At 31.4% G+C, this 24,477-nt stretch overlaps 2 protein-coding genes and 1 non-coding gene across 3 annotated transcripts; all 3 read right to left on the bottom strand.

The window, feature by feature from the left end:
* Positions 1-715: 715 nt before the first annotated feature.
* LOC110698721 (pleiotropic drug resistance protein 1-like) lies at positions 716-8,509 on the bottom strand. The gene is made up of 21 exons (XM_021876229.1): positions 7,665-8,509; positions 7,292-7,501; positions 7,088-7,172; positions 6,468-6,627; positions 6,289-6,365; positions 5,888-6,032; positions 5,495-5,796; positions 5,123-5,404; positions 4,716-5,032; positions 4,460-4,620; positions 4,260-4,363; positions 3,995-4,151; positions 3,790-3,888; positions 3,586-3,698; positions 3,155-3,487; positions 2,731-3,021; positions 2,552-2,635; positions 2,099-2,460; positions 1,829-2,000; positions 1,479-1,733; positions 716-1,212 (listed from the first exon to the last, which is right to left on the bottom strand). Exons 1-21 carry the CDS (start codon positions 7,988-7,990, stop codon positions 943-945), a joined length of 4,305 nt encoding a protein of 1,434 aa, XP_021731921.1. The 5' UTR covers positions 7,991-8,509; the 3' UTR covers positions 716-942.
* Positions 8,510-20,576: 12,067 nt separating this feature from the next.
* On the bottom strand, positions 20,577-20,650 carry TRNAR-UCG. Its single transcript has one exon. It is a non-coding gene; the product is annotated as a tRNA-Arg (tRNA).
* Positions 20,651-23,324: 2,674 nt separating this feature from the next.
* LOC110698719 lies at positions 23,325-24,215 on the bottom strand. The gene has a single exon (XM_021876228.1). It carries the CDS (start codon positions 23,938-23,940, stop codon positions 23,455-23,457), a length of 486 nt encoding a protein of 161 aa, XP_021731920.1. The 5' UTR covers positions 23,941-24,215; the 3' UTR covers positions 23,325-23,454.
* Positions 24,216-24,477: the final 262 nt, after the last annotated feature.

Below are 24,477 nucleotides of genomic sequence, written 5' to 3'. Positions count from 1 at the left end.
ATAAAGTAATAATTGATCTATTATGAAGACAGAACTCTAAAAGAACAGCATAATTGTTTATAATAACTTATGTACTTTATTTTATGTTGATATCATAAATAATTTGACCTTCAATCAATTCTTAGTTGATTATAGAGATGGGATACATACTGTTGGATGAAGAAATTTGCATTGTGTTTATCCTTAGTTGATCGATAAACTCAAAATCTTTAGATGCATATCAATATATCATGCGGCTCATGCCTATCAAGAAGGTATTTGATATTTCAGTGAGGATCAACGAATAAATTGTAGGAAATTTAGAAGCATTTTCTTTGTCGGATTTAATAGTGGTCAAGTTGACAATCTAATTTGAGCTAACAACGCGAAAACTAAATCTCTACAGAAAGCATCTTTTTTGAGAGAATGTGGACTAAAAAATATAATGTTTATGTGCTAGAGAATGTATTAAAACTATATCAAGTAATTTGATTAGATAAAAGTTAATTTGATTAGCATTTCGTCGTTTCTTAATAAATCGTGTAACGGAAATTTTTTAATTAAGGGTAATTCAACGTAAACCAATGTGCAATAGCCCATTATTATATGCAAGGGTTATTATGAAAACACTTGCAAATTATAAGGGTGATTCCAGGTAAATTAGAATGAAAAATTTGTAGAAGTATTCATTACAAGGACAAAATATCAAGTTTAGCTAAAATTGCAATAACATTGATACTCAAATTTGAACTAAGATCTTTATTCTTATTGTAATGCTTGGCTATATACTATTATACATGTTACATATATACGATCGTTTATCTCATAAAATCTAAAAGAAAAGAATCTGTTATAGTACAAAATTAAGTAAAATAACAAAATTAACAAAAATAACAAAAATTTATGTATACTTGTAGAGTTATGCCTTAAATGGCAATTCAAGTATGTTTCAAAATGGTTATATCATCGCTTTTGGAAGTTGAAGTTCTTGACGGCGAAAGCAAAGATGGTTGCAAAGAGGATGGTGAAGGCAATGACAATCCCCGCGACACCCCCTAGGAAGTCATGCTTGAAATCAAAGTAGCCTTCGATATATCTTTGCACTGTAGGCGGATCAAAGATGCTATCTGTGACTCTATCCGTTACGTCTCCAAATTGTGATGCTACTAATCCATACAATGTCCAAGACAATGGGCAAAGGTAGTAGTACCATCTCCACCATACAGGAATTCTCTGTTAGACAACCAAAAAAAAAAAAAAGGTTTAGTAGCCAACAATTTAGCATTATATATACTAATATTCCTATATCTTGTATCATAAAACTGGCATAGTTGAAGTGCACATAACAAAGTTATAAACAATAAGACGCAAATAGTAAGATTTTTTTTCGTGCTATATTGTTATAGCTATGCATGACAGTTCGATTATGAATTTATGATAATTATATTACAGTAACATTCTTAGCATTAATGTATGAGAATTTGTTTGGAAGAACTTACTGGTTTGGGGACAATGAATCCAGAGAACAGGTTCCATATTCCGTAGAAAGCAGCAGCAACGATAGCAGCAACGTGATGGTTTGGTGTGATTGCCACAGCCATCATGCCGTAGAATGTGAAGTATAGGAGAGTGAAGAACATGAAGAACAAGTACCAGAAAAACTTGGCAGCGGTCCAATCAAACCCGATCATAGCATACACTATGATACCATATGTTGCTGCTTGCATAAAGACGTATGGTATCTCAACCAACGCCTGAAATTCAATAGTTGCATTAGAATACTAACTAATAACATGGGATGACAAGTTTTAGTAACAAGCAGGTGAGGCGAAGGTGAGACTGTAAGTACCTGAGCGAAAGCATAAGGCAAAGCTGAGTACATTCCTGCTGCCTTTTCTCTATAAAAGACACTTCTTTCAATAGACACTACAGGTTGGACAGATGATGCATTTTGCACTCCAAGAAACAGGGTAGAAGCATACATCGAACCCATGGCATTGATTAGATATTGTTGTTTACTCCTGGAAAAATACCAAAAATAACAATCAATTAGTACGATAAATTTCATCAACTCCAAGGATTGCTAAGTAATATTATAGTTTGAACAAATTAAACTTACGTTTTGCCTCCAAGTTGCCAGAAGATAGTTCCGAATGTCAGAGCAATAGCCACGGTAAAGACAAATCTGACAGCAGTGTAAGGAGTATTACGCCAGTAGGACAGGCGTTGTTTCCACAAACAAGCCATAACCTGTGAGAAGAATGATTGGGAGTATATAGTAGGGAAATAGAGGTCCTGTGAACCAGGTCGAGGCGTTCCCAACTCTTGAATCACTGCTTTGTTTCTCCTGTATAGGTCTGAATTCCTGTAATGTTCTGTAAAATCTAATCCAAGTGCTACCTCTTGTGCTGGAGTTGAGACCTCCAACATCCATGTCGCAGGATTGTAACCATCTGTGATTTTCGGTACTCCTTGGATACTCTGAAGAATTCAAATGCATATTACATGAATACAATTATACAGGATTATGAAATGAAGACCTGATAGAGTGATTGTTATATAGAATATTTACCTCAAAGTACTTGATTAGTTCAGAAGAATGATGTCCCAAGGGTCCAACATATATTTCTTCACCTCCTCTTCTCATCAAGAATAGCTGCATTAATGTATTCACCAATATCATTAGCATTCGGCCTAGAAGTTCTTAGAAAGATAACAGTACAGACTGGCCTCATTTGACAAATTATTTACCTCATCAAAAGCCTCAAAGATATCAATGCTAGGTTGATGAATGGTACAAACCACAGTTCTTCCTGTATCGACTGTGTTTCTGACAGTCCTCATCACAATAGCAGCAGCTCTAGCATCAAGCCCTGAAGTTGGCTCATCCATGAAGATGATAGAGGGGTTTGCAACTAGCTCAACTGCAATTGTAAGTCTCTTTCGTTGTTCTGTTGAGAGACCACTCACACCCGGTAGCCCAATAAGTGCCCCCCTTAATGTGGTTAACTCAACCAACTCCATCACCTCTTCCACAAACATCTACATAAAGGAATCAAAACTTGTTTCGTTAGACAAGAAATTCGTAGCATAGAAATTAAACATCCTGCATCCTAGATTCGACACTGCATATAAACCTTAAGATATTCAAGTAACAAACAATAAGTACACCTACCTCTCTTTTTTTAACATCCACATCAGGTGACAAACGAAGCCAAGCTGAGTACAGCAAAGATTCATGGATAGTGACATGGGGAGAGTGGATATCATTTTGCTCACAGTATCCTGAAATTCTAGCAAAAGTTTCTTGCTTCTTCGGGTAACCTGAAATCTTAATATCTCCATCGATGTATCCTCCAGTCTTCCTACCGGCAAGAACATCCATAAGAGTGGTCTTTCCAGCACCACTAACTCCCATGAGAGCCGTCAGAACACCAGGCCTGAAAGCTCCACTAACTCCTTTTAGAAGTTCCAATTTATCTTCAACCACACCTTGTTCTTTCATTTCCTGCATATTTTGATGCATTATACTGGTTAATAAAGTCGGTCATACTAAATCACTAAATAACAGAATGGGAGTAGCTTGTTGATGAGATGTATTTTTACCTGAGGCATGTCAACTGAATATCGAATTTCATCAAATGTAATGGAATGTTGTTCGAAGGGAAGGACCATTCCCCTTTTCACTGGTGCTTCAACAACGATTTCATTTCCATTTTCTACATGTTGGATAAACAATTGATTAATACATTTAGTTTGTAAATACCATCACACATGCTTAAGTTTAAGAAAAATCGGCTTGATCATCACCTTGAGAGGCCCTTCCGGAAGTCATCTCCAAAGCACCACCACTTCTATTGTTCTTCTTTTCATCTTCATCGTCCGGAACTGCTTGAGCTTTTCCAAATGCTGAATACACAACAACAATTTAGCATAATTCCTTGGTAATCAAAGGATAAATGATTACAAAATTCAGCAAACAAAGTAATAATAAGCGAGTTTTAGAGGATCTTACGGTTGAGAAAAGTGAGAGCAAAAATGGTGAGGACATTGAAAACAAGGACAAATCCGACTAATGCTGCTGCACCGATCCAATACCAGTACGCATATGGAAAAAAGCCTCGTCCTGTTAGGACCTCGACACCAAGTGTTACAGTTTTCCCTGCAGGAATCTGTGAATTACAGGATAAAAAAAAATAAAAAAAAAAATGTTATAAACAAGTTGTATGCATAAATGAATGTCACAACCAACATGAAGCATAAATGTAAAGAGATCGTACTTTATTCCATTTACTTCCAAGGAACTCGTTGACAAGTATAGCATTCTGAGCATACATCATAGGTGAAGACCAGTAACCCCATATCCACCATGGCTTGACATCGTCTGTTGCAATCGAAAAATAAACATAAGCATCAAGGGTGTGTATTAACTAGTTTATTGAGCTTAATTATAAGACTAGGATTTTGTGAAGAGTCATACTTCGTGAGAGAACGAATCCTCCTAAGGCAAAAAGTGCTAGCAAACAAAACGCTCCAAATGTATTCGCGACAATCATATTTCTCCCTATTGATCCAATGGCTCTAAATAGAGCAGAAGCCATCTGATTTACGAGGATTAATATGAGGTAATGCTTGAACAACCTGCAAGAGAAATTTATTTTTCATCAAATAAACATGATAAGTTATAAAAGGCAGGAATAAAAAAAAATGTGAAGAGCTTAATTAGGAGTTAGTACCTTGCAACACTAGGGTCAAATCCAATGACATAGTATGTGATGAAGGTAAAAACCGCGCATTCAAAGATGGTTATAGGGATCTTAAGGATCCAACCAGGAAGGGCATAAGCCCACCCGGGGAAGAAGAGGAGGTCTCGTTGCTTGTAGAACACCGGAAGTTTTGCTATTGTCATGGACATCTCTGCCATACCATTAAACATAATCATCACCACCGAGAAAAATAGTGCACCGGTGTAGATGCCACCATCTGTGACGGTTTTCCTATGCATCTTGGTACGGAAGAACAAGGTCATTGCAATGATAGCCATTATAGTAAGCTGTTGCACAACAATGAAATTTTAGTAATCATATATATTAAATAATTCCTAACTAATGTCATTCAAAGTAGTGTATAAATGAAGGCAAACCTGACAAATCTTGAAGATGTAGACAAAGGAGTTCCTCTTCATCAATAAGTACTCTCTAGACATGTTTGCTTTGATGTATTCCATTGGTGCAACACCGTACTTGTGTGTTGTTAGAGCAGCCGGGTGGTTTTTAGTCTTATCAAAGGGGACACTTAGCTCTTGAGCAATCTTCCGTCCAACATGGAAAGATTGGAATGCCTCGGCGAATTCCTTTGATGGAACAAAACGGTAAGGCTCATTCCTTCTTATCCAGTATTGTTGCTGATCTTTCTTAGAAGTCACCTGTTATATTATGCACAAAATCATCTCATTAGAAAAAAGAAGTCCATACATTAAAAATTTTCTAGGAAAGGCTTTATGTTGGTTACTTACTTCCTGCAAGAAATCGGCAACACCTTTTCTGTCCGGACACTTGAACCCCATGGACTCAAAGAACTCGAGTACATGTTCTCTAGGACCTTGGTACACAATGAGACCATCCGAAAGAAGGATGATATCATCGAAAAGGTTGTATGTTTCAGGTGCTGGTTGTAGAAGAGATATGACCGCGGTTCCATTGAGAATATGGACTGATTGACGGATTGAGTTCACAATTTGGTATGTAGTAGAACTGTCTAAACCAGTTGATATTTCATCCATAAACAATGCCTTAGCTGGACCAACTAACATTTCACCTATATTAAGTAGAACAAAATTTACTTAGTATAAAAAAAAGTGAGTGTTAATTTTAGTACTAACTTCCTAAAATTAAGATTATGCTCTTACCAGTTGTAACTCTCTTCCTTTGTCCACCAGAAATACCTCTTATCATCTCATCTCCTACCATGGTATCAGCGCAATTCTCTAATCCTAAAATCTTTAGGATATAATCGGTAACGACATTTTCCTCTTCGCCTTCAACTGCTGAGGCCTATAACATTACAAATTTGTTAAGATTAGTACATTGCAATTTTTCTGGAAGAAAATTTTCATTAAAAACAGAGTCCCCTGTCTTTTCCTCTGTTTTTCTAATTCAACTAATCTTACAAGTCAATAACTTGTGTAACATTAAACATTTAGTTATTCTGTATCTTTAATTAATTAGTCAAAATTGTCATTATAAAAATAAAAAAAATAAAAAAACAGAGTCCAAACAGAGTCCCCTGCTTTCGATGTTTTAAATATACCTTCATGAAAAGATCAATGTCGCGATCAGGCTTAATGTTAGCTTCTTTCTCCCTTCTAGATAACTCAGCTAACATTTCTGCAATATATTCAATATATGGAACAATTAGTTATCAATCGAGTACTCGATAAACATTATTGTATAGGAAACAATTGCACAGATTAATGGAAAAGAACGAACCATATCGATATCCAACACCCTGGAATCTAGCAGCATAAGCAAAGGTTTCTCTCACAGTCATTTCACCAATATGCACATCATGTTGGCTAATGTAAGCAGCTGTTCTTTGTGGTACAAACTCATTCATGTCATGTCCATTGTATGTTACTCTCCCAGAAACCTGTTTATGTTTAAATTCATATTAAGATTATATTCCTTATAAATATTATATATAGTCAAAGTTATACTAAGCTATACACCAAAACAATCAATAAAATTGACTCAGTTTTCCTTAAAGAGTAACAAGGTCCAATTGATGAAAAAGAATTGTGAAAAAAACACGGAACATGTATTTTGACTTTCTTTGATAATGATGGGCCTGGAAAAATTAGGAATTTGTTTTAACTTTTTTTTTTTTTTGAATAAAGGAATTTGTTTTAACTAAATCATCCCGTCTCCTCATAAATATGTCCATACGTGACTTGTACATATTAGAGTGGTACAAATTTTTAAAATCCTAGAATCGTGATCAAGTTTCAAAGGCTATAATATAGTTATTTACGCGTGTGAATGTGTTAATGTTCCTCTTACAGACTTAAACAAGTAAATTAACTCATTGTACATGAAAAAAGATTATGTACCTTAAGCTCTTTGTCAAGCTTCCCTGCCAAAGCTAGAAGCAGAGATGTTTTCCCAGAACTTGGTGGACCCAAAAGTAATGTCATCCTAAAATTATTTAATATAAACACACATTAATTATTAACATGAAAAAATAAATAAACAAACTTTGTTCATATAAAATTATAATCATATTTTGAATTTCTTAATTCAGTAAAATTATTTACCTGTTTGGCTTGACAATACCACTGATATCATGAAGAATAGTTAAATGCTTCTTTCGGTTGGGAAGTAGATGCAAGTAGTTCAAAGCACTCTCAACAATATTTGTCAAAAAATTAACAAATGATGGTAAAGCTCTACTTCCAACATATACTTCTGCTTCAATATTTAGATTCTGATATCTCACTTCAATTGTTGGTATATCAATCCCAACCCTGAAATTAATATCAGCAGAGTTAATTATTTTGGATCATTCAGAAAATGTGACATATTCAGTTATTCTCAAGTACACCTAAAACTACTGTTATCTGTCAATACGAATAACCAATAATTGTATAAATAAAACATAACGAGTATCATGTAATAAAAAAAAAGTACCTTTCAATTCTGTTCTTGAGTTTTAACAAGAACTTCTCATTATCTTCCTCAGTAACATTAATCAACCTTTGAACAAGACTCTTTTTGTCATTAAACCCAAGAGCTTGAATATCAATCTCATTACCAACACCATGAGACGCCGTCAATATACCTTTCCTTAGACGATCATACGTAGGAAGTTTCTCAAGAGCAGCCCATTTTAGAGCCTCTTCATCATCCTCCTCCCTCGTCGATTGCGAAAACACTGCGTCCGACATTTGGCTCCTCCACACCGAACCATTTCGTCGTAAACTCCCACCAAACTTAGCCATATCCGCCCCATCCATACTTCCTTAATAACACCAAATTATAGCCAAGAATAAAACTTGTTACACCTCTTTTTCTTCGTCGTTATCAAATCAAAAACACAACCCAAATTGCGTTCGATGATAAGTATGAATGAATCAAAAAATTGTTATGATTGTCAAAGAAAAAAAATGAAACTTGTAGTAAGACTGTTTGGGTTGCTAAATAAAAAAAAAGCTTAGGTTATGTATATATATGGAATATAATGTGGACCGTTTATGTTAAAGTATGAAAATTGAAAATATATTAAAAGCTAAAGTGTATGAAAAGATTTGTAAAATGAATGAAATGAATGAGAGGATGACGAAAGAGGTGATGACTTTATATAGGAATGAAGATCCTTTAATAAAGGAATTTCTTACTATTGGAATCAATGAAGTAGTTGAGGAAGGGCGGCCTTGAGATTTTTCAAGGGTTGAAAGTCGTTTTTTTTTATTTTAAGAGTTTTCCCATTTTCCAGGGAGGTTCTAAATCTTTTTTTTTTTTTTTTTTTTTTTTTTTTTTTTTTTTTTGTGAATTTTTTTTAAAGTATTCTCATTTGGCAACGTTTTTTTGTTTTAGGGTAACATGTCTAATTATTTAGTTTCGTTTATTTTGATTTCGTTTAATTATTCTTAAGCTCGCTTTATATTGTATACAGACGTATTTTATGAATGTAGATTTATCGATGGACTTTTTATTACTTATTTGAATATGTTAATTTTTTTTTAGTCATTAAAAAATTTAAAATTACCAAATTGTTTGCAAATCAATCAATTTCTAAAAAAAAAAATATTAACTTGGATGCACGTAATAAATAATTTTTTTTGTTTGGATAATCTTTTGTGATTGTTTTATTGTACGGATTGTAGTAATCTACAAGGCTATACCCTGGTATAATATTCGTATGATCTGCTATAATTTAGACAAGTTGCATTCAATTAATTATTTTAATAATAATTAAATAAAGTGTGTTTTGTTTGTATGAATAAAATACTTAATGGGTTGCTATTTTTTAATCCGGTCATTGCACATTTGCGCTCATGCTTTTTTGTCTATTAAGATTTAATTATTTAATGAGTGCAGACAAATTATTTGTATTAATAATAATACGAAGTAATCTTTTTAATTAATGAATGAAATAAGATTAAAAATATCTACAATATAATACGGATCTAAATAATTAGAATGTAATGTGAATCACGTTTTTAATGTCTTTCTCTCTTAAGAAGCAAATGTGTCTCATTAAACTATATTCTTCATCATCTCCCCTCCCCCCCCCCCCTTTTGTCAAATAATAAGTTCAGTTAAAGTAAGTCAAATTAAAAAAGATACAATCTTAATAAGAAAGATTATCATCAACCTTTGTAATACGATGAATGAACATGAATTATGATTCTACAATAAATGTTATTAATGATTGTGAATCTCTTGCTTACTTCTTTAAGTAATTTTGAAACTTATAAGAATTGATCACAAGAAAAACATTTATCCGTAGGTAACACACTTAAAAATTTGTAATTTATGTTTGTATGAATCGGAGTGACTTTATTAATATCTCGTTCATGAAAATAAGTAATATTTGTGTCGAATATGTTAGATATTTAGAGTGTATGTGGAGAACAAGGGTCGCGCCCGCAGCTTGGGGTGCCGCGCCCGCGGTGGGTGGGCCGCGCCCTCTTGAAGCCCGCGGCCAGCCATCTCCAGAAACTTTGAGTGAATCGTAATTCACTCTGTCTGCGCCCGCGGTCCTTCGACGGTTGCAGTTTTCTTTCGTTCTTTTTATTGTAAAAGAAAAGAAGGAGGTTGAAAAAAGGATGATCAGTTTTTCTCTTCTTTTCCCCAAGCATTCTCCATATTTTTCTCTGAAAAATCTTGCAAACTTTTCATTGAAAAACACTTGAAATTCAGCCAAATTTGTGAATTAGTCATCTATATTTCGATTCTTAGTGCAAAGAACGAATTGCTGTCTTTTGTATTTCAAAGAGGATTTCTGGATTAAACCCAAGCACCGTTGTGGGGGAAATTAACCTCTTTAGGAAAGTGTATACACGCCTAAGACAGAGTATCAAGGTTTAAGACTCAAGTGGTCATCATTATTCTCATGTTCATGTTCATCTGCAAAGGCTTGGAATTAAGGCAAGTTTAGTATCTTTCACATTAGAGGTTTTACTTGTAATTTCTGTATTTCTTTGATTCTTTGGTGCTTGGTTTGCAATACTTTGATTAGTATTGATTATTGTATAATTTAATTGAAATTATACTTTGTTTTAGGTTTTGTTCCCACAAATGTAAGTAATTCTTATTGTTGAATTGCTGTAAATGAATCGGAGTGACTTTATTAATATCTCTTTCATGGAAATAAGTAATATTTGTGTCGAATAAACATCAATTTGAGTAAAATTAGCCGAACTTTACACTAGCAGTACTAGGGCTGAGCAAAAATATCCAAAAAATCGAAAACCCGAAATCTCGAACCGTAACCGTTCTGAATAATTGGGTACTCGAACCATTTAAAGAATTCGGGACGGGTAACCGAACCGATAAGAATTTAACGGGACGGGCATCGGGTACCCGTTAAGACAGTTTCGGGTACCCGAAATACCTGAAAATTTAAAATGTTAAATGAAAGTCCCGTGTTTTGTTTAAAAAAAAAAACCTAATTCTCGTTTTTTCCTCATTTCTGATTTCTCACTCACCTCCATCCCACTTTCTCTCTCCTCCTCCTCCCCCTCCCTTCTTCTGTGGGCACTGTGGCTATCTCCAAGCTCTCAATAATGGCAGAAGAAAAAAAAATGGTGTACCTCTACGGAGATCTCGACCTCACAATCCACGAAGCTCGCGACTTACCCAACATTGACATCACCTCAGAACGCCTCCGTCTCTACTTCACCACCTGCAACTCCTGCTTCTCCGCCCGCGACGACCATCTTTCGCCGAAAAACTCCATGAACCACCACCTCCACCGCCAGCAAATCATCACCAGTGACCATCTTCTCTCTTCGTGCTTCCCGTATTTTAAAGGGAAAAAAAAAAAGCTTATTGGTTCGGTTCGGTTATTTTATTCGAGTACCCGTATTTTCGGGTATCCGAATTTACGGGCACCCGTTCCTTATCGAATCGGTTTCAGTTATTGGTTTTGTCCTTATTGGTTATCGGGTACCCGAACCAATAACGTTATCGGTACGGGTACCTGTCCCATGCTCTCCCCTATGCAGTACTAGTAAAAAAAGGAAAGATGACTTTTATAAGCCATTATAAAATACTTCGTATAAAAATATCTAATTTCGACTTGTAGGTTGAGTGTAATAATACGACTAAAAATTTTCCAAATTGGCTATTTATGCAATAGTAGTAAAGTTAATTGTTTGTTAAATGAAAGTACTAATTGTCATTAGCAAACAAATTATGAAGCACCAACTGACCTTCTAAGCTAGACCTTCTAGAGACAAAGAGGACTTTTTACTTTTTTTTTTTTTTTTTTTTAATTATTTGTAATTTTTTTTCATTCCTAATTGGAGAGCTATTAAAGTACGCGCATTATCACACATATTTCGAGGAGCACTAAAGCGGTCGGCACTCAACATTTTCATCTTTTAGATTTAATCGTATCTTTTTAATTTAAAAAGGTGAAATTTGTTACTATTCACATTTTAACAATAAATATCGTGCTTGAATGATTAGCACTTAAAAGATGAAAATTACGTTTAATATTATCTAAATTGAAATCTAAACATTGGCTTAGGCTCTATTTGGTTCGACTTATTTTGTCCAACGTTAGTTTCATTTTAAATCATCTGAAAGCATATTTTACTTATTTTGTCCAACGTTAGTTTCATTTTAAATCATCTGAAAGCATATACTACTTATTTTGTCCAACGTAGTAATTTAAGCTTACTTTGTCTAAAATTGTATTGATTATGCAGGATTCAGTTTGAGAAAATATCTTCATAAAAATATTTACATATATTTTATAAATAAAATCGGTCAATACTCAATATAAGTACAAAAATAAGCAAAAAAAAAAAAAAAAAAAAAAAAAAAAAAAAAAGAAAAAGTCAAAATAAAACTTTATTTAGAGACGGTTAGAATAGTTCAGTGATTGTCATGGTCCTTATTCCTCTATCAAGTATACAAATGGTCTACATATTACTCTTGCTTACTTAAATAATCCATAACAAATGGTCTACATATTACTCTTGCTTACTTAAGGGGTACGGTGTTATGACAGCTTAGGCCAGGGTTTGTGACCACGTTGAACTATTGAAACCATTGTGGATAGAAGCAATAACGAGACTCACATCGTGATGATTTGTTAGGTCATATGCAAGTGATAAATCATTTGATTGGTTTATTTTAAGTAAAATCCAATATAGTCATACTCAGGTTCTTATAAATTTTAAACATTATAAAATGTCAAGCATACTCAATTACATTAATCTTTTGATTAGATTGGATTGGATTCTGTTAAACTAATTTTAATTCAAAAAAAGTAATAATTAATGGAGAAAGATATATGCAGCCTATAAGAAGCTAAAAGTGGAAAGAATAGACAATAAATAAATATTTATTAAACCGATTTACTCGTAAATTATCGACAAAATTCCCAACTTAATATTAAAAATGAAGTATATTAAATGCTTAAGGGTTGCATATAGCATTACCCTAATCAATAACTTAATACTAAAACAGACACCGGGAGTATACATGTGTCACATCCTAGTGCTGTTTTTTCCTCCCAAAACTCCCCATCCCCTTTTAGCAAAAAAATTTTACTTTTGGAATATTTTTATAATAAAACTATAATAATATTATTCCAAACTTATATATTATCTCTATATAATACGTATTCCTTTTATTGTGTTCTAAAATTTTCCATGCACATTTACCTAAAATAGTTTTCCAACTCTTTTTTAATTATCTTTTAAACGAGTATTATTGAGTTTTACCGAAAAAGTAATGATAAAATTGATTCATATCGAAGTAATTGATATTAATTTCTTCAAAAAAAAAAAAAGTATGATATTAATGAAATTACTTTAAAACATCACTTTAATTTATTTTTTTTCAAATTCCTTTTATTTTTTTTATTAGACTAATGGAGTATTAGATATGTCCATTGAATAAATGTTGTGCTCAACAACTATATTATATGTCTAATTCAAAAATGTAAAATATCAATCAATTTTTTTGATATTACATTATTAAAAAAAGTTAATATCTTAGTAAATACAAAAAAGTTATTATCTTTTGTTGAAACACTTTATTGAGATAATAATTTTATCACATTCGATATTCATAAATAAGCTGCATTTTAAAAAACACGTCAGACATAGTGACAAGTGACATTCTTGTGTTTTTTTTTTTTTTTTTTGGATAAATAGCTATCATCGACAAATAAAATTTTAAAGCAATAAACAAACAATGATCAAACTAGAATTATTGGATAGCTTTCAAACACATTTTTATATAATAACAAAGAGCAACGATACCATGTAGAGCATCAATCCATAAACAGAAAATGTACTACTAATAATATAGGTTAGTGTTGCCTAATTATTGATTGTTATTGCCTTTAATGATCTAAGTAGTATTTATTTCCATTGAAATTATTTTATTGGATATAAAGATGATATATTATTTAATTTGTAATTTATATATTTACATGTATGTTGTGCCAATAGTTTTACTATAGATTTTAGTTTGTTGTTTGATTAATGTTTTGATATTTATTAAAAGGCATTTATAAATAAGTCTTTAGTCATATAGTCATTAGATTGTATAGTTTTATTGGGAATAATATGCATTATTAATGTAATATAATGTATACTACTTTTATATATTTTTAACTAAACTAATCAACAATAAAAAAAAAATTTCTTTCTCAATTGTAGTTTTAATAAATTTTGCCTTATTATTTTATTTTTCTATATGCATTGCATTTGTTTATTCCACACGAGTTGCTTCAATTTTTATATTATATCAAAATTCATTATGGGAAAAAGATTAATACTACTGTGCATCGCACGGGCACTAATCTAGCTAGTTTAATTTCAAGTGTAGTTCGAGTCTATTTTCAAATTTTCAAAAAAGGAAAAAGAAAAAGTGTAATTTGAGTCTTTGTATTTGTTACATAATGTTAAATAAATTGAGTCAAATTCACCTAATAACTAAGCATTTCCACCCTCACTATTAACTAGCGATCAATGTAGTATCCAATCCCCCTTACTATCAAAATCCTGCCGTTAGTGCTAATTATGTAAGACCTTACTTACGTATGAAAACATATTCTGAATCGTTTAAAAATGGAGGAAGTACTTATCGTTACAAAATATGCTAATTACGCCCCCAAAAAATAAATTAGCACACTTAATAACCTCCAAAGTAATAATTAAAGATTAGAAAAGGATCGGAGTACGTTGTAGGACACTTTTTGACAAAGGCAACAAAAGGGATGACCTTTAAATATGTTTCTTCATAAGGTCAAAAAATGCACAAGAGACAGCAATTGAAAATTGAAATAGTCCACAAACAACCAAGTAACCAACTGTCGTTTATTCAATTACTCCGTATTAAATACTTTTATTATTCCTTCAAAAAAAAAAAAAACTTTAATATATTAAACATACACCTTTTTTTTTTTTTTTTTTTTTTGAAACAATTAAAAATACACTTTTATTATAACTTTATATTTTTATCTTTTATACAGTATTTTATATATTTATATGTAGGTAGGTAAAAATGTACTTATTCCGTCACCCCAACCTACTTTTATCCCATATCCAAAGTCACTATATACATGTGAAATGAGGACCCCAAGATTATATTCATTCTTGTCACAACTGGTCCAATCTTATAGTTCATCTAGATTTTCTACATTAATATTGTCAAGTAATTAATTGACCAATTAATTGAAGTAGCTTCTATTATTTTTAGAAATTATATTAAACTTTTGTGTTGAGATGCCACATTGCCACCTCTTTGGGGTTTCTTGTGACTAGTATGAATAGTGATATCATGATTTACGTCCAATTATATTGCCTAATCTTCTAGATGAACCTATTTTGGATTTTTTTTTTTTTTTTTTAGTCTACTCATTCTCCACCTTAATATATTTTGTGGGTATATATTTAATGATAGTCAACACTATTGCATACAAAGTACTACGGATTGACATATATATAGCAAGTCGTGTTAATGCTTTTAGTTAATTAATCCCTCCAATTCTAAATGACATTTTCATTTGACTTTTTACGGTCTCTAGAGTAGGTGTGTTTCTAGCCCTATAAAGTATAATTAATGTAATATTTATATACATTGAAATGGATTTAATTAACTTACACATAAGTATTTTAAATTTTAATAATTAATGAGAATTTAAGGTCGAAATTTTTAAAGTTTTGCCTAAAAAAATTACAGTGGAGCAATCTTTTAATAACAAATATTCTATGTGGACAGCGTACTACAAATTTGCCATTCGTCGCATGTTTTCCCACTATTAAAATAGCTATTTTGAAAAACAACTCATCTACATGCAAATTGCTCTCAATAACAAAGAAATTAGAAACTATATAGTACTCACTGCGTTTCGCATTAGTTGCAACAGTATGCTTAGCTCATAGTTTAAGAAAATTATAGACTAGACGTATAATATAAAGTATTGTTAATAAGAGATAAAAATAATAATAAAAAAAAAGTAGTGTGGGTGGAGTTGGTAAGAAAGAGAAATAATAAAATATTGGTGAAAGTGGGGTTAGTGGGGGAGAGAAATTATAAAATAATGATGGGGTCCTTCCAAATATAGTAATGTTGCAACTAATATGAAACGGCCGAAAATAAAAAGTATTGCAATAAATGCGAGACGAAGAGAGTACAAAATTTAATATAGACCGTTCATTTTAGAACATCAATTGAGAAAGTCGTCTTCTATCCTTCCTCTATATTTATCTCCAACCAACCTAATACCCTATGCTTCATTAAACGCCGGCAAGGGAAAATAGACAAGAAGTCGGTAATGTGTTGCTTTAATTTGGCAGAATTAGCATTCATATGAAAGTCTACATACATTCCAATTGTTTTGAGTTTGGCCTAGGTTTGAAATTGATCAATACAACAACGAACTTGATGTTTTTTTTTTTTTTTTTTTTACTTTCAAGGTGTTTTGAAAGAGATAACGTACATGCACCTATTGGCAGACTTGGCCTTGTGCATGGTGAGTCAAATGACTCACCAGGGCCTAAAAAAAATTTCTAAGTTTTTTTTAAAAAAAAAAAAAATTATATTTTCTTTGGTTGATTTTGTTGTTGTTTGTTTGGTAAACTTTGAACCTTTTGTTAATGTTGTTGGGTTTTTGATGAAATTTGAACCTTTTGTTAATGTTGTTGGGTTTTTGATGAAATTTGAACCTTTTTGACCATGTGAATTGTAGTCAGTGTTTATTTAGGGTGTTTATTGATGTCAATTATGTCTGTCAAATTGTCAATACACCATTGGCTTTGGTAGATTTATATGGGGTTTTGCATATGTGCTGATTTGATTGGCGATTCGGACGATTGCTTATGATATAGTCGACCCACCCTAATGATATAGTCAATTATGTCTGTCAAATTGTCAATACACCCTAATGCTTGTACAGATTTTAATCTTGTCAATTATTAGAGAGCTAAGCTTGTCATGTTATCAATTTTTTTTTTTTTACATATTTGGTTATCGATTGTGACTCACCAGTCGGAAATTCATGGGTCCGCCATTGCATACACCAACCTTTCAATTTTGTTGATAGAAGGGCTCCTACACAAGTTTGTTGGCTTAAAGCATAGTATGGTCTCAAACAAGTCCGGTATCAAAGAAATGCAAGTTATCTTGCAATTGATGAGTTTTGTAATAATACAGAGTGACACATCACTTTTCACTTACCAGGCTAGTTAGATAATGAGATAATATAAGTAGTATTCTTTGTACTTGTATGTTGATTATATTATTTTGGTCATACCTTCTAATGCACTACATGCACAATTCATTCATATCTTACTTTGAAAATTTATTATTATTATATTATGATTATTATTATTATTCCTCCTTATCCACTTCTCTTTCAGCAGAAATATGCATACATGCACGTTTTGTAAAAGAACATTAAGCAAGCTAAGAGGATAATGTACATTATGTTTATGGGTGCATTGATTATGATAGGTTGTACTTTAAAAAAGAATTCTCAATTCTAAAAATTGGAGAAAGTATGGAAAGTTAAAAAGAAATAAGTTAGGAAGCTATCATTTTTACTTGTTAACTTATATATCATACATTACTCAGCCTATATCAATAGCCTATATGATATTATGATTGAATAACACATTAGTAATCTAGTGAAGAATCATTTTTAAACACAAGAAACGATTAAATGATTAATATATTCGTAATATATTTCCTACGGCCAATTGCCCCACACATAGTGACATATATAGCGTCATAGCCACTTCCGTAGTACTATTTTTTGGATGGGTATAATTATATTTCTTCAATAATTGTAACATTTTTTTTTTGAGAAAGAATAATTGTAACATTTTGGGTTTTACATTTGCTTACCGTTTGATCTTGACTAATAATATTTTTAGATTATTTTTTTCTTACTATCTAATATATTAGTTAACAAAAATAAATAAATAAAATATGATACTTTGAAAATAATATTTATAGTATAATAAAACACTTTTTTTTTTTTTTGAATGGAAGTATAATAAAAGTTATAAAACACTTCCTTCACTTTAAATTATCTAAATACCAAAAAAAAAAAATGATGTTTTGAAACAGTCGATAAGTTATCTAAAAAAGTCGGTAAATTACACACTGACCGTATCACCGTTGGTACATATTCTGTTGGTACAACATGAAATTTAATGCAGAATTGTACATTGGACCAAAACTAATTTAATAACGTAGTAGCTTTTGTATAATTAAAATTTTCAGCTTTGACGTTTTACTAATTTTAGAAATATTCCCCACAAAAGAAAAATAGTCCACCGTCAATCCGCTTCTTAATTGGGCACGTTTCGTTAGCACACATTTCCTTCTAGATGGGAGACATACAGCATTTTATTGACTTATTTATTTATTTTTTTTAAGAGGAGAAGATTTTATTGACTTTTGACCAAAATTGATACGTTGTTGTTTGAGTGAATCATTCCAAGTCTAGCCCTTTGCATGCATGTGTTTGGTCAACTTTAACACGTTTGAAGCCAAGTACATTCAAATATGTTTATTACATCTTCCATATTGGCGGTTCTTTATAACTAACTAGATCTCCACATATACATGTATGTATGTATAAGAAGCTATATACTCTGTACTCATATTATTATATGTGTAATATATAACATACATCGTATAACATGTTTCAGCATTCAAGTTCAGTACAAAATTATAAAATACCTCATTCAAATTATGTAGCGTAGTGTGTTTCTAATGTTCTACTTCGATCAATGTATGTCATATATCTTCATTCATTAATGTCAGTTGTGACTAGTATTTTGATAACGACAACGGCCACCTTAAAAAATTAACAGCTCCGCTGCCTCGCTAGGTTCGAAAACCTACCTTTGACTGACAAATCAATTGACCTATTTAAGTGGTTTGAATCCAAAATCTCTTTCTTCCTTCACTACCTATATAGTCACAAAGTTGAGTGTTCTTCATAAAATTTGAAAATAAACAATTCGAATTATGATATCAATCATTCCCTATTAATTTTTTTTTCTCCTTCAATGATGTCATCCCATGCATCATCGAGATTTCAAAAAGTTCTCCTAAACTTTTTCCGTTGTTATTGTCATGGAATTGAAATTTCAATGTCATTCTTATTTTTAAATGATGGTGTTTGATGATAATTGTGAAGGAGCGATGCATCTAATTATATCAAATGCACCCTTGATTAGTTATCTCATCTCCTAGCTTGTGATTGTTTAGTTACATCGGATCGATCACTTTTGTTACAGTATAATTTAATATTAATGTCTCCTCGTGTAAGAGTTGTAGACTACATGACTAAGAATTTAGTCCTCCATTAAAATGAAGGCTGAATTTCAATTTCTGTACTAGTTACACCAACGCACTTTATTTGCAAGTACAAATATTTAATTATCAAATTTTTTTTTCAATAATTATGTAAATTATTTAGTTTTCGAGAAAATTAAGATAAACAATTATGTTAAAGTTTTAATTGTTTTTTCGCTCTTAGTCTTACTCATTATTATTGTGGAGTACTACTCCCTCCGTTTTTTTTTTTATTTGATCACTTGATAATGCACAAAGTTTTAGGAGAATAATATAATATTGTGAGTGGGTGAATAATTTATTGTAGTAAAAATAAGATGGGAACCATGAAAAAGAAAGTATGTGAGAGAGAATATATATTTTTATTATTTAAAGTGGGGACTATGAAAGAGAGAGAAATAATAAAATAATTTGAGTGGGGTTTAAAGTAAGAGAGAGAAATGATAAAATATAATACAAAGTTACCAAATATAAAAATGATGCATTTTAAAAAAAAAACATCCTTAAAAAAAAAGTGATGCAAATAAGAAAAAAAAAAAGGAGGAAGTACTTCGTATTTGTCTATTTGATAAAACTCCTTGCTCGTCAATAAATAGTGAAGATACTTGTGTTCTCGTCAAATAAGTTTTCACATGCACTTTTTAATTTATTATTTTTTAAAAATATTTTTTAAGTGGAGTTGCATGAAGCTTCTACCATCTTATAGGACTATATTAAAGCTAGAGGGTTCTACTACCATCATATGTCTATATCAAACTCAACGAATTATATAGTGTATCAAATTAAAAGCACCTTATTTAGCTATATATATTCCAAACAACTTAAAAGTTACCACAAATTGTACATATAAAATTTAATAACATAATTTTTCAAAATAGATAAATTATAATAACATATTATTATAATGCTACATAAGCAAATGGGAGGAAGAATAATGGAGAAGTTGAGAGGATTAGTGGCACAAGAGCCGGTTATAGCTGCATCTTGCCTCATTGCTACTATTGGTGTTTCACTTCCTCTTCTCGTCAGGCCTTTGTTAGATGCATCATCATCGTCTTCGTCGTCATCATCAAACAAGCACACCGATCAACGTCGTTTCAGTGACATTCTTGTTAGTGTTACTGGACCTTCTGGTGATCATACAAACAAGGTTGAGTAATAAATTTTATTGTATATTTTATCATCTTCTTGGTAAAATACTCAGTAATATGTCTACTAGTTCTAATTTGTTGTTATAGTAAGATCGAGTTATGTAACATATACTTGTATAAATAGAAAGGTTAGTGTATCATCATGGATCAACTATATCAATTAGCATCATCCATAATCCATTTTATATGTCGTTGCATTATCTTCGTTTAAAGTATACCAAAAACTAGTGGAGTACTATTTAATTATAAAATTGGCGAGTGTTATTTATTTATAATCGAAGGAGGTACGTACTACGTAGGGTAGCTTAAATCTTTATCTTATAGTAGCAAATAATGTGGCCGACATAAAATAGTTTTTTTTTAAAAAATTATCATGAAAACAAACAATCGACCACAGTGGGAGTCGAACCCACGACCTTTTGATCCGAAGTCAAACGCGCTAATCCACTGCGCTATGCGGTCTTCTTGTTGTCAAAGGTAGATGTATTATTTTATAAAAATAAAGTATTAAGATCAAGTTATGTGCTTACATATAAACCTAGTTACGAGATGTTGGCCAACAATTTTAATATTGATCCTGAAAAAGCCCTATTTTATTCCATTTGGCAAAATTGTAAGCAAATCATCAATTTTACCTAGTCAAGATGACATTTTTGTAAATTGGTCAATTATAGGACCTATATCATTTGATAAACATATGTTATTTATCAAATTGTATTTTTTTTTCATAATTCCCCTCTATACATAGTTACATACACTAACAAATTGGCAAAGTAGTCAAGTAGTCAAAGGTGTGACTTTGGTCTTAGTGTCAACGTACAAAATGATATGTTCTATAAGAAAAGAGCGTCACCCATTTTTGATACTAGATATCTTTCTCATTATTTGCAATAAATGGATATTATTTGTTATATAAACATTCTATCGTTGCACTTTGAAAAAAAAATCTATTATTGCAATAATAAGAAATGGAGGTAGTATTTCCTCTTGACTCATGTTTTATTTTATTTGTCAATGATGAGCTTGATACGGATCTTTTGGCTCAAAGAAAGAGTACAAAAGGAAGGGAGTAATTAAGAGTAGTTTGATGTAGTTAATTAGATGGATTCTATATTTAAAAAAATGTAGTTAGATAGATAGATTGATTTGCGTAATTATTAGAGGTATGTACTTTTATATGGTTTTTTCAGATATGAAAATGTGACCAAACGAATAAGGAGTTAAAAAAAAAAAAAAAAAAAAAAAAAAAAAAAAAAAAAAAATTTATAAATAAAGTAATTAAAAATGTAAAGTAGGATGAGGAAAATATTACAAATTATTTTGTAAATGGGCCTATATCCAATTAGCATAGTAGCCTAGTGGATTGAACTGTTGAACTAAGCATAAATAAGATGACAAAAGAGTTCACATCTTCCAATCTCACAATAAATAATCTTCAAACATTCGATTAGTTTACCTAAGAGAATTTTCTTCATTTTATACCGTATTTGGCACCTAATATATCATCCTAGATTCCAAATCACCTTAAATTTCATATATTTAAAAGTAAATTATAATAGTACATAAGAACGTTTAGGTCGACGACCATTTCCTAGTTGCCCAATTTTATCAAGCATTATTAAAAATGGAATCTTGGGAAAAATAAAATTTAACGTTGTTGGAAATATCTATAAGATTAATAAGAATGTTGATGGACCGTTACTCTACATAGTGGATTTACTATAGGTTGTTGTAATATTCAATTGCATGCGTAGAAAAAATTGTCACACCCATATTTGTGATGTGTGTTTTTGTGGAGTGATGATGAATTGTGAACTTTTTCTAATGTTATCTTTCAGTGATTTTGGTGCTAGATATCATCTTCAAGTGTTATAACGTAAGAACGGAACGATTTTCTTTGTTTGTGATTTGATACCTCGGCTCCCATTATCATTCATGAAGAAAACGACTATCTTTTTTTTTTTTTTTCTAAGTTCATTGTAATTACTTTGTAACAGTTTCCAGAAACAGCTTCCTAATTTTATCTAATTTATTTTTGTTGGCTAGAAAACACTTTACAATGCAAATAGACCGTTCGTTCGCTTTAATAGTGCTCATGGTGCACATCAATACAAAAAGTGTCATTTGACTAACAATTGATAATCAATGAAGAAATTGACATACATTTAGGCCCAATATATATATATATATATATGAAGATCGGAACTTGAAGGCTTGTTTGGTATTACTGTCAATTTTAGTTTTTGGTTTTTAGATATAATAAAACTTGTTAATATAATGAACTAAAATTAGTCACGCATAAGCTTATTCTTTTATTTTTCTTTTATGTATTTGAAATTAAAAAAAAAAAAGTTTTTAGCTAAGGTTCATTTGAGTTTGACATAGGACATTATTTTTCCAAGCAACATGTAACAATATTAAGGAATTTGTCCGAGATACCAACAATTGTAAGTTTAGGTGGTCAGTGGTGTGCTTATGGTTTTGCTATGTTGAAACCCTATATGAAAGAGATTTAAGCTGATGTTGGCCTATGTTTTTAAAAAATAAACCTGTTGCTTTATAAAATTATAAGGGTCAAGGTCCTCAAGGGTGAATATAATGCTCGTCCTGCATTAGAATGTTTGTGGTTTATATTGACTCTTCAAAACTAAATTCTTATGTAAATTTGAGTAATTATTCAAAGTTCTTATATGTTGTTTGTGTGTACGCAAACCCCACCCCAGAGGATGCTAATTAGGATCTAGAAATTGCTTATATTTCCTTCCTTTTTATAGAGTCATAGTTAAATCAAACAATATACTGAACAAAGCTAAAGTGTAGAGAGTATATTAATTGATACACTATAAAATAAATTATCAAACATAATTTTGTTGAGGCTTGTTTGCTCGAATTTAAATTCAAATTGGGTCAAACACGAGAGTAAATTAGTACATTAAAGTATCCAAAAAGATGATCATTTTACTTATGCTTTGTGCAAATTCGATATTAAGAGCTAAATTTTGAATTAATTAAAGTGAGACCTTAAAAGTGAATCATAGAATAGATTCTCGAGTCCATATAAATTAAATTATGTAGTGTTAACATTTTTTTTCACCGTTAGTCCATTATAAACTTAAAATGTCGAAAAAATCCGAAGTAAAAGTATAATCTCTCAATTTTATTGCCTCTTGACCTTAAAAAACCGATGAACAGCACATACATAAAAACAAAATTAATAGGCATAATTATCATTATAACCCATAATTAATCCTTGTATTAACCTCTAATTAACCCTTGAGCACAGCTTCAGGAGAAAGAGGAGGAGTATCCAACTGATAAAGATTCAAAGAAGGACCAACAAACCTAAACAAAATCCAACCTCCAATAATAATAAAAATAGAAGCATAAGCAAATTTATTAACCCAAAAGAGAAAACCTTTTTCACCCATATACAACTCTATTGCCTTTTCAGACAAACTCATTTCTTCCCATTTTTTCTTATCTGCCACTGCCTTCATCATTGGTACTTCACCGGATTCTTGAAGCTCTTGTTGTCGTCGCCGCTTTCTTGATCCTCTACGAAACTTTATCTCCACCGTTTCCGGCGGTGTTAATGGAGGAACTGATGGTTGTTCGTTGTTGCTTTGGCCATTGCTCGCGCTGCGAATAGGAGGGAGATGAACTATTGGGAGTGATCTTGGTTGTGAGAATTGAATAAGGGGTGTTAATGGTGATTTTAAGAGTTGGGTATGGAGGAATTTAGTGGTGTTCATTGTATTTTTTGTTTTTTAATTTTTTTTTCTTTTTCGGTTTGTTAGTTTGATGAGTGGATGAATGAATGGATGGATTTTGTTATCTTTATTTTTGTTGGTTTTGGATATGGGATTGTAGATTATTGATTTGGGATGGTGAAGTAAATTAAAGTTGCAAAAGTTGTTTGTTTGGGCTATGAGTTTAAGGGTCTTACTTGTTTGGGCCTTTTAGTTCATATCTCTAAAGATGAGAAATTGGAGAAATAGGGTCCCAAAAAGGCAGAACAAGGGGTTTCGGATTATAATCCGTTCAGGTCAGGTCAGGTCAATTTGATTTATAACAGAATCACACATCAATCAATGTATGCTTAATTATCCATAGTCTTTCTTTTTCAAACTTCTTATCATATTCATTTTCTTTAAGGAGAAAAATGTTTGGTTTAATATATATTTAATAGATTCATATAAGTACTTATTTATACTCATTGGGTTTAATCATTCAATGTTTGTTAAGACAATTTACAAATGGTTAACTCAGGTTATGAAAGATATGGTATA

Source organism: Chenopodium quinoa, unplaced genomic scaffold (assembly GCF_001683475.1).
Source record: "Chenopodium quinoa cultivar QQ74 unplaced genomic scaffold, ASM168347v1, whole genome shotgun sequence".
In the NCBI taxonomy this organism is placed as follows: domain Eukaryota; kingdom Viridiplantae; phylum Streptophyta; class Magnoliopsida; order Caryophyllales; family Amaranthaceae; genus Chenopodium; species Chenopodium quinoa.
The sequence above is the reverse complement of the archived record's forward strand: the minus strand, read 5'-3'. Positions and strand labels throughout refer to the sequence as shown.